We start from the raw sequence: 11,600 nt of genomic DNA on the forward strand, positions 1-11,600 counted from the left end.
TGCGCCCTTCAACCCTCCCTGGATTATTATTTACACGATTTGAGAACTTGATTTTTTTGACTTTTTGGATAAGTCTGCCCCCCCCCCCCCCCCCTTACACTTTCAAAAAGGTTGCTACTTGCCTGATCATTTATCCACGTGTATTTAATATGTTGAGCCGATTTAAAATGTCACCCTAACTTGACATAACCTCCTCCCCCGCACGCACACATATTTGATATATTTGATATATTGTCAGTAAAATTTCTACGTATTGCGCACACACAGTGCATAGCTTTGTCGTCAGACTAGTGATGACAAAGAGAGACAACTCGTTCAACAATGAGCGGCGTGAGAAGAGTCAGTGTGTTGGTCCTGGCGGCGGCTGTACTGGTGTACCTGTACAAAGCCTACCTACAGACCCCCCTCCCCGTGCTGTATAACGGCAGGGTCCACCCAGACTTCCAGGAAGTGGCTGACCTCTACAGGTAAGTAACGACGACCGCCAGAATCTATCACCGGTGTACCGTCAGGCTTGTACATGAAGTATATATATGGTATAGTACTTCGTTTATACAGGTATATGCAGCGGCAATTACACAGAGTAACATTTTTAATGAAATATTTGATAGATTTTATGCAGCATCATAGAATGTTCTAGACATTAACTGTGTGTATTACATTGTGTCCCTTCTTTCAAACCGGAATCCACATGTTTTCCTGCGCAAACAAACATTTGTATGTAAAGCATGATTTAAAAATGGGGTCATTATTTAGAACAGTGTTATTGATTCTAGGACAGTTTGCACAAGGTGATTTTTGATGTGGTTTTTTTTTGTGTGTTTTGGCTTTTTTTTGGGGGGGGGGGGGTATTTTTGTTATAAGCTCCAGTGTTTTCTTTATGATTACTTGAATATTGGAACGTGCACAATTCATTTCGTGTAAAAAACAACCCACATATAAAAAAAAAATAACAAAATCAAAACTGAAGAAGAATCTGGGGGAATAAGCCGTTGCAAATGCCCACGAACCTCTCATACGTCTTATAAAAAGTAATAAACGTACGAGTTAACTGGGCATTGAAACGGTGGACAGTATTGTCCAAATGAAAATGTCCAAAAATGCGAGAAAGGGGCAATTGAAAGGCGTAACTGTGCTTAAATTTTGTAGTATTTACATATACTTTAAACTGGCAAAGAAGATGGGGGAATAAGATGGCGCAAATGCCCATTCGGTTTAGTAGTGAAATACAATTTTGAATTTATTTTCCCCCAATTAAATCTATTTAAATGTATTATACTAAATCTTTCAAAAAGCAAAATTTCTAACTATAGTCAGTTTTTAATGTATTTAACAAAAAATAAGAAAAAAAAATATTGTCGAAAATGTTGGTGGTATCGAACCCGTAACATAAAAACCCTAGATACATAATGTTAGCTTATGCCAGGTGCTCTAACCACTGAGCCATTTCAGATACAACCAATAGGGCCTTTTAAATATTATGTGTGACTAAGGCCACGAACTACCGGACTTGTATTATTTTTTCAAAATGTTCAATTGTTGGGATACAAAATGATATTTTTAATGTAGAGTGGGTCATCTCTCCACGTTTTTGTTGATTGAAATCGGTTTGTTTTCCAATAGACCTTAATTAGACTATGAGAAAAATATGGAGCACAGACCCACTCTATACAAGAAAATGCCCTGAAGTTCTAAAAAACGACAGTATTTGCAGGTTTTGATACGTGCACGCCTGTTTGAGTCAACATATTCCAAGTAGTGAACAGACCTATAGGTTAAAAATCAATGATTTGTTAAATATATATTGTTTTCAATGATTTAAAACCCATCAGATTTATTGATACTTTAATTTTTCAGTAGCCTGTCCGACCGCGTATGGGCATTTTACACGTTTTATCCACCCATCTTCTTTACAATAACAATCAAATACTCATTTAAAGATGTTGATTACTTTCTAACAATATTTAATTTACTAATTTACCTCAGTCATCGTTTACAACCCCTAACGCAGGGGAGTCGACAAAGAGTATGGGGGAGTCGATTTTTCCGCTTCGGAGACAGAAAGAATTTAATTAACTCCTTTTGTAGGTATTCGAAACAAGTATTTTCAAAAGAAATATACAGTGGCATCGGAAGCAAATTGAAAGTGGGGGGGGGGGGGGGGGGGGGCTAGACTTATAAAAAATCTTGACAAGCCAAAAAAAACGTCTTTGCTATGTATAAATTTGCAAAAAGTGGGGGGAGGGGCTAACTCCCCCTTAGCCCCCCCCCCCCCCCCCCCCCCCGGTTGATCTTTACCACACGGAAGACAGCGATAGTCAAACCAGTAACGTATAACAAGCTTGTTATAAGTCACTGGTCAAACTTTGTGTTGGTCTTTGGTCCAAGTGGTCTTTGGGTCATGTTGTAAATTTTGAATTTACCGGGTGGCAGTAAATTCAAAATTTACAACAAGACAACTATTTTGTATTTACTGCCACCCGGTAAATTCAAAATTTACAACATGACATTTGTGTCTTTTGGTAGAACTACTATGCTTTTTCTTTCACAACAAAACAAATGTGATTTTCCTGCCGATACAATTGGAAGTGAAATACATGCCTAGCCTAGTTAATCGTTGAATTTTCTTTAGGCGCATACTGTACATTTGACTTAGCTTGTATTCTGCATTTTGTGCACAATTACATGCTTTTGTCCAGCGTATGTCCCTGTTGTGTTAACAAGACTCTCAAGGATTAAAAGATGGAACGTTTTATCTTGCCATTTCTTGCATGCACAACAACCATTTGTTTACAATATGAAATCGTGCAATCTCAAAGAGAATAACATACATTTTATAATTACAGTAATAAAAGTAGTAGAAATCGCATATCAAATATTTAAAGTTATTATAAGCAAATTTTTATTATTAAAAAAAAAAGGAAAATTACATTTTAACAATGTATATTATTAAGTAAAAAAAAGAAAATTACATTCTAACAATGTAAACAAAAAGATAAACCAAAAACAAAAAACCCATAATGCGTACGATTCGAACACCCACTTCTATAGTTACAATTGTTTAAAGAACTCCTCCCTTACCACTACACCACCGACTCGCTTGTTTAGATGCTATAATATAGCTGTTTTTATTGTTATCAGTTTTACGCAAACGACTGGACTTAGTCATTTAAAGACCAATCTTAAAAATTAAAAAAGAAAACTTACTTTTTACCATAGAGAGGGTTTTCATACCATTTTTTTGGAAAATTGAAAAAGATAGACGTTAATATGTGTTAACAATATTCGCTCTTTAAAAAATGGTACGATGACCCACTCCATGAAAAAATATAATTTGAACATCCGATTTCTATATCATTTTGTTGCCAAATTAGCATATCACTATTTTGTTGTCTTAATATCAATTTAAAGTGAAGTTACTTTTTGTGGGTTATGGCAGCACTGAATGTACATGTATATGATCACATATGTTTAATAAATGTAACGAAAGTGAAATTTGCTAGAAATAAAATATTTTTTTTAATTAACCTATGTGGTTTTTGCCTCGGCTTATTCCCCCATATTCTTTTAATACAAACTATTGTATCTATACTATAGAATGCATTTGAAAGGGAGAGATCGTAACATTACTGTAATTCTTTAAACATATAGTACATGTGCATGTATATGTTCACCTAATATATCGTAATAATGTGTACTATTGCATCGCCACGTGGTGTCTTTTGCAAAGCGGGGAATATATGATCTCCCCGTTTTGCACACGAATACATGACGATACTATTTCAATTATCTATCATATCCCTTACCAACCTTTAAATTTATTTGTGTACGATTTTTTTTTAAAAAAATGTTTAATTTCCACACCTGATGACTATAGAATGCTTTGAATCTCTGATGAATAGAGCCAATTTGGAGAAAGGAGTGGAGGTGGGCTCGTCTTTCGCAGCCTTTTACGAGGGTGAGCCGGTGGTTGACATCTGGGGAGGGTTCGCCGATGTGGCTACCAGGCGACCCTGGGCTGAGGATACCCTGTCTATCATCTTCTCCACCACAAAAGGAGTCACCGCTTTGTTGGCTGCGCTCTTTGTTGACAGGTAAATAAGAAATAACCGCTTGTCTATCTATCTATCTGTCCGTCCGTTTTGGTAATGTTTTCCCGCCTTGTTACAGGGGGTGGTTGGATTACAGTAAACCGGTCTCACATTATTGGCCTGAGTTCGCACAGAACGGTAAAGACAACATCACTGTGGCGCTATTACTGAGTCATCAGGTAAATCACACGCGGAGGAATATAGTTCTTGACTGAAGCCTTGTATGTAGAAATATAACTTAGCTGTAATGGAAACGTGCAGTCATTTGAAACATTTGAACAAGTTCACAACAAATTGAATACTAAACCATTAACACAATGTTTATTCGCGCAGATTGTAAAAATGTGCTTTTATCAATAGGGAGGTCTTTTTATTACAAATGGAACTATACCTATGGAATGGATAGAGGAGAAACCAGAAAAGGTTTATGAGTTTCTAGAAAAACAAAGGCCGTATGTACCCCCAGGTGAGTCAGATGAATAGGCTCATTTTACCAATTTATAAAATTTTGAATGAAAAATATAATATGAAGAAGAAAAAAACTTCTGCATCATATTTGAGAATGACAACTTGTTTATGTTTATTGCATTTCGATATTACGATACAAATGAAGCGAAAGGGTCATGTATTTTTCAGTTCAGAGTAATATTTTCATGAGCAATTGCAATAAGTAGTAGCTATTTCTATCATGATGTTTGGTTGTACGTAATGTTTTTCTAGCTACAGTAACTATACAATTACGTTGCGCCTGTTAACTGTTAGTTCTGTTTTGGGTACTGTCTACGCGATCCATTTCATCAAGTTAGTTATGTTTGTAGACTCTGTATTTAAATAATGGCTACCACGGCGTGATATTTGGAACCATTTTAACAAGAGCTTGGACATTTGGTAGTTGTGTCAAACAGCACTATGACGTAGGCATGTCCATTTCATGCTGGCCACTCAGGCATGTCACTTTGAAATCAACAAGACTCGTCTGGCTTTTGAGCTAATACTACGCAATCGATGCATATTTCGCTTAAAACCGCGTCATTTTTAACTTGTTTTGGTGCAAGAAATAGATAGCTACGCCCTACTGAAAGTCCAAGGTCTTGTTCAAATGGTTCTAATGGTATGTTTGCAAACTCTCTTTGTTTTAGGTACTTGATATGCCTACCACGGCATTATCTTTAACGGTATGTTTGTAATTCACTTTGTTTTAGGTAGTGGATACGCCTACCATGGTATTACGTTTGGTCTGTACGTAGATTCTCTTTTGACAAAGGCGGATCCAAAACACAGACGGGTGGACCAGATTTTCAAAGAAGAAATAGGCGATAAATTTGGTATTATGAAATTTGAAGATGGGGATTTCATAATCTAGTCAATCAAATTTGAAATAATGGCAATATCACGTTTTTTATTGTGTGAATTTACATAACATGTGAATCAGTAAGTTGTTCTAGAGTTGGCGTTTATTTGTCTTTACAGGTATAGAAATGTATCACGGTCTGCCAAATCAGCTGTTTTACCGCGCCGCGCGGCACGAGACTAACCCCCTGTACGTGACTCTGTGGAACGTGATAGCTAACCTTGACATGGAACCCATCACACTGCTGGGCAGCCTGGCGCTCTCCGGCTCCTTGCTGACCAAGATGGCTTACTCTGGAACTGATCAACTCCCGTCGGTAAATAATTTTACAACTGGCAATTTACCGTCAGTATATGTTAATATATATCAAAAATCATAGAAATAGACATGTTTGTAAAAAGAAGGCGCAGTAGGTTACTCTAAGATTTTTAACATGCTCATTAATCACAATCTAGGAAATTAAAATATAAAATATTTTCAATTTATGTTTGGGTGCATAGCATGTAATCATTGAATAATTAATAATATTTGATCTAGTGTTAATGGTTTCGGCATAGAGTCTTTATAAAAGTCACCAAGCTATTATTGTTCAGGTAAGCGATGTCGTCCCTGGGCCTCTTGTTATTGATATGATTCAATATGCGACGTACTCTGTCCTTAATTTTTTTTGCCTTAATACATGTATCTAGTATCTTACATGATTTGCTTTGACCAAAGGACTTTGTGCATTATTTGGTTTTATGGTCCTGTTAGTATGACTGGTCATTGAAGGTTTAAGAGACGGCAAACGTAATTCTGTATCGAACATTACACATTGTTCTCTGAGATTATTATCAAACTCTGACAAGTCCTATTGTTGGTAGGAATTATCGTTCAACACCCCTGAATACAGCAGGATCCCCCAGTCCTCCATGAATGGTTATAGCAACGCTAGGAACCTGGCTAAGCTGTACGGGATCGTAGCTAATGGCGGGAAAACTAAAGAAGGAGTGCTGCTCTCCCAGAAGGCCATAGAGACGCTGAAACAGCCCCTGACCAGCGGAGACAGCGTGGACAAAATCATCAACCTGACGTTTGGTTACGGTGTTGTGGTGATGACGGACGAGCGGGTAAGGAATATAACGGGGTTTTCTATATTATTATGTATGAAACTTTATGCTGATGTATTGTGACATCTATGCTAATGATTGCAATGTATCGAAAATAAATGTTTATATCACTATTCAAACAATATGCAGTATTCTAGCCATTTCATTACACAAGTTACTGAATTCAAAACATTTGTTTAGAAAACTTTTTTTATTATCTTATAAAGTGTACTCGTAAAAAAATGATAGCATGTTACACAGGAAAATCGAATTATGAAAACAGCGGATGGAGAGGAAAGATCTACTATTATTCTGTATCTTTATCATTATCAAGGGTAACGTTATTTTCGGACACGATGGCTCCGGGGGTCAGTCAGCCATTGCTGACCCCACCCTGAAGACAGGCATGGCTTACGTCACGGGTCGGTTGAAGAGCATCAGCGTCAAGGGTGACCGGGAGAACTTCCAGTACCGGGCCGCTTACTACCGGTGTCTGGAACGTCACATCCGGAACAAACGGAAGTCAAAGACATAATCAAAGGCATACCTAGGGGAACTCCGTAATAATCTATCCACAATGCCTAAATCTTATGGGTTTTTTCCTTGTGAATTTTTTTTTTGTTTTACTAAAAATTTTATTTTTTTTTCTCAGGGAGATCCTGTTTGTGAGTGGGTTTTTTTTCATCTCCTATGGGTTTACCCCTTATTTTCTGATATATAAGTGATATATTTTACAACATAATTAACATTACTAACAATCATCGATTTCCTTTTTTACTTTCGTACTTAATGTGTGAAATAGTAAATACATGTATTTCAGGGATATCCTGTTGGCAGATTTTTTGCAAATTGTATGGATTAGCCCAATGTTGTCTCATTATCTACTTTATTTACCGGAAACTAGTCTACTTGAAAGTCAATAAAGATTAAAAACTTTTGAACTCGAAACTAGTCTACTTGAAAGTCAATAAAGATTAAAAACTTTTGAACTCCATCTTTTTTATATTAGTTTTCTAAAATTCACCCATAGTAGAAAGTTATTGTATTGATAAGTGGATGCTTGTGTGAGTCGTTCAATTGCCCCATACATCTGATAAAATAAAGATGTCCTCTTTCTCGGAATTAGATCGACAGCCATTTATACTTGTATTTATTTAGTGTAATTATACAAAAACTGAATGGGCTGTTAAGTAGCTCATTGTTCGGTGATCGCCCCGTGATGCATTTAGACTTCCGGTATCCGCTTTGCTGTCCGTTTATATCGGACAGTGCGTTCGTAATGAGAGCTGTCAATCGTTTCCTACGTTAGTTTAGGACATTGTTCAGGGACTTGTTATCATAACAGACCCTGCAATCTCTAACTGAGGCTTTAATTGTACTTAATGAAGCTGTACGACTTAGATAAATATACCATGTACAAGAAGCGCATTTATATTAGTCAAGAGTTTGGATCGTTTTGGAGATAAAAACCTTTACACATAACACGCTCACTTTTGTTCTTCTTAATGGTATTGGAGAAAGTTACTGGTTATCTTTGCTCTTCACGTGAATGCACATTGAAGGTTAAAGACATGAATTGTTACAATGTGAACATGACATACATTGTCATGTACACGTCTGTCGTTGGTTGTATTCTCCGGGTCCAGACGAAATGTTTATGACGGTGCTTTGAATAACATTATTGACATCATTCAAACGTTTTGATAAGAGTATGTTTACCTCATCTCACTGCAGACGTATCGGCAATGGAAATCCTATTTGTTGTATTATACGATGTATTATTCTTCCGGTATCCGTTTTAGCGTGTTTCCTGGGCTGGCCACAGTAGCATTGGCAACAGACTTATTTGTGTTTCCTGTGTACCTTCCTGTTTAGTTTTGATATTATCGTCATTTGCTTTATGAGTATCTGTGATAATTACATGTCAATTAATCGCCCGCCCCGAGGAATGTGATCAATTGACCGATCGCTACCTGCTCGCCATGGAAGAAAACACCACTGAAGGTCCTACACCGGTGACCCAGAGCTTGTTGGTCCTGAATCTGTCTCTTACCGAGAACCAGAGAGAGATTCTGGAGAGGGTGAATGATGAGCGGGCCCACCTCCTCACCCCCGTCATCGCGTTCCTCTCCCTTCTCATGGTCCTCGGGATCGTAGGCAATCTTCTTGTGTTATATGTGTACGAATTCCGATTTAAACGCTCCAGTTCTCGCGCTTTTATTCTCTGCCTGGCAATGCTGGACTTTGTGGCTTGTGTGATAGGAATGCCTTACCATATCTATGACATGTACCATACTTACATCTACTATGACGAGGCCTCTTGTAAAGGACTGTCCTATATACTTGGAGTTACTGTGACAGCCTCTTCTATTATCTTGATTATAATCGCCATTGACAGATACCAAAAAATATGCAAACCGTTTGGAAAACAGATCTCGGATCTTGGAACTAAAAAGGCGTGTGTTGCCTCGGTGATTGTGGCGATTGTATTTAGCATCCCGCACATCGTTATGTACGGCAATGCCTCTATAGAAGTCGAGGGCGCGAATTTTACCGGAGTGGAATGCTACATTAAAGATGAATACGAGGAGTCTTCCACGTCTTATATTTATTTTGGGTTTTTCTTTTTCCTGTTTATAACCACAACAACGGCTCTGATCGTGCTGTATTCTCTAGTTGGATGCAAGATCCGACGGCGAGCAACCAACATCAGCTCAGACAACGGGTCCACCAGAAAGGAGAGGCCTGTCGCAAAGGCCAGGTCCTTCAGTATTTGCGGGTCCGATCCGGAAACATCCAACGAGATTCTGTCGGAGACGGACGACAGTATATCCGCCATTAAAGTGAAGACCATCTCCTACAAAAAAGGAAACGCGGAGAGCATGTCGGAATGTAAGTTGGAGTACGAGAACGCAGCGACGCCGATTTTCACCGGCGTCAAACAACAGGATAGAGACTCCAGCGCCTCTCGGAATTCGCAGGCGAGATCCCCAAACTCACCGATGATTCGGAACGCAGTGAGGGGAGAGAGCCGAAAGAAAAAGAAGTTTCTGGACATTTACAGACGACAGACAATGTCTATCAGTGATGAGGACAGCGAAGAAGGCCGAGAACAAAGTCAGCGGTCCTTCCGGAGCTCCTTGTCAGGGAAGTCGCTTTCTAAAAGACAAAAACGGACGGTCAGAATTACGGGAATGTTATTTATGATAACGCTGGTTTATATTATTAGCTATCTCCCCCATCTGGTGCTTCTGATCCTGGAGTTTATGGACCCCGCAGGCTTCGAGAACCTGTCTCCGTGGGCTTTCACGGGCTATAACTTTCTCCTCAGATCCTATTTTATAAACAATATGGCGAACCCCATTGTTTATGGATTTCTTGATCCTAAATTCAAATACGAAGTTGTGTTTTTGTTTAAAAGCTGTATGAATTGCAAGCAAAGGAGTATCTCTCGGCGGTGAATTGATGGAGACGAATTTAATATTTTGCTTTATGTCTTTCAAATGTTTATGTTCAAATCCCGATGAAAAGAATGTGCAGTGACATAATTTTCATATTATTGCAATGCCAAAGAATATATTTATTTATAATTGTTTATATTTATAAGCTTTGTAAGATTGTTAAAGAATATTTCCTAAGTTGACGCTTTTAGAATAAAAATCACGTGCAAGCTTTTTTCTCAAGTTCTTCAAGTACAGGAAAAAATCTATGGAAGTGAGGAATAAGAGTGAATATTTTCTGGAATAAACAGACTGAATTAAGGGTAATATTTTAATGAATGTATTAAAATATACAAATAACAAGATGCATTCTCAGTTACAAATAATGATCTTACTTCACCCCCCCCCCCCCTCTACCCCCGGAGAAAATATTAAAATTTACAAAATTGCAAATTATATTTATTATTGCATTTGATTTTGTCTATGCAGTTTTATAATAAATTCAAAATTCTTCTATTTTACTCAAAGAATGTGGTTTTCCATATGCGTACAAATCGTAAAAAAATTATCAAACAAATTTTCAATTTCATTTTTTTTAACAAATATCGCATCAGATGCACACTATTTCTTCATTTGAATGAAATAAGTATATATTTTCCGGACACTTGATTCCTTAAGATCCGCGCATGATTTTCTATTTCCTTTAACAGGATCACTAACCTTAATTGCCGAGCCATACGCCACTACCCAGAGTCTCACTGTATTATTAATACTATTTATTCAGGGACCAACATTTAGTTTTGTATTCGGATCATCACACCACCAAATTTATATAAAGTTTGAGGGGAGAGCCCCCACCCCACCCCCCCCCCCCCCCCCCATTAGCAGCGGCCTGACTTCTTACAGTATATCGTACATAAAGCTAGAGGGGAGAGCCCCCCCCCCCCCCCCTCAATAGTAGCGGCCTGACTTCTTACAATATATCGAATATAAAATTAGAGGGGAGAGCCCCCACACCCCCCCCCCCCCCCCATAGCAGCGTCCTGTCTTCTTACAATATATCGTATATAAAGCTAGAGGGGAGACCCCCCCCCTCAATAGTAGCGGCCTGACTTCTTACAATATATCGAATATAAAATTAGAGGGGAGAGCCCCCCCCCCCCCCCCTCATTAGTAGATTAGTAGCGCTCTGACTTCTTACAATATATCGAATATAAAATTAGTGGGGGAGAGCGCCCCCCCCCCCCCCCACCATTAGTAATGGTCTGACTTCCTACATTATATCAAGTGCACAAATGTGAAACAAATATGGTGTAACCTCGTTGAAACAGACATAGCGGACTTTTCTTATATAAGGTCATTCAATGATTAAATAACGTATTTATACTATGTTATAGTGCATTTCATCCCATGCGTCATATCATCTGTGAAGTCGGTAACGATGTGTGACGCACATATATCGTTTTGTTTTTGGTTTTTTTGGGGGGTCAAGGAATTGGACGTCGGTTAAATACATGTACGGTTTTTGTACATAGTTGTGGAGTGTTCTCTTTTTTGGTTGAATACTTACAACCGTATTTGTCTGTGATAACATCAAATTTGAACCCTATAACCCAATAATTTCATAAAA

General features: G+C 38.1%; 2 protein-coding genes across 2 annotated transcripts; both read left to right on the forward strand.

Moving 5' to 3' along the window:
* Positions 1–287: 287 nt before the first annotated feature.
* On the forward strand, positions 288–7,471 carry LOC128157995 (beta-lactamase domain-containing protein 2-like). Its single transcript, XM_052820667.1, has 8 exons — positions 288–467; positions 3,903–4,094; positions 4,171–4,270; positions 4,452–4,557; positions 5,294–5,416; positions 5,562–5,758; positions 6,306–6,551; positions 6,865–7,471. Exons 1-8 carry the CDS (start codon positions 322–324, stop codon positions 7,063–7,065), a joined length of 1,311 nt encoding a protein of 436 aa, XP_052676627.1. The 5' UTR covers positions 288–321; the 3' UTR covers positions 7,066–7,471.
* Positions 7,472–7,480: 9 nt separating this feature from the next.
* Positions 7,481–10,205, forward strand: LOC128157984 (uncharacterized). The gene has a single exon (XM_052820658.1). It carries the CDS (start codon positions 8,513–8,515, stop codon positions 9,989–9,991), a length of 1,479 nt encoding a protein of 492 aa, XP_052676618.1. The 5' UTR covers positions 7,481–8,512; the 3' UTR covers positions 9,992–10,205.
* Positions 10,206–11,600: the final 1,395 nt, after the last annotated feature.

Source organism: Crassostrea angulata, chromosome 1 (genome assembly GCF_025612915.1).
Source record: "Crassostrea angulata isolate pt1a10 chromosome 1, ASM2561291v2, whole genome shotgun sequence".
Taxonomy (NCBI): Eukaryota; Metazoa; Mollusca; class Bivalvia; order Ostreida; family Ostreidae; genus Magallana; species Magallana angulata.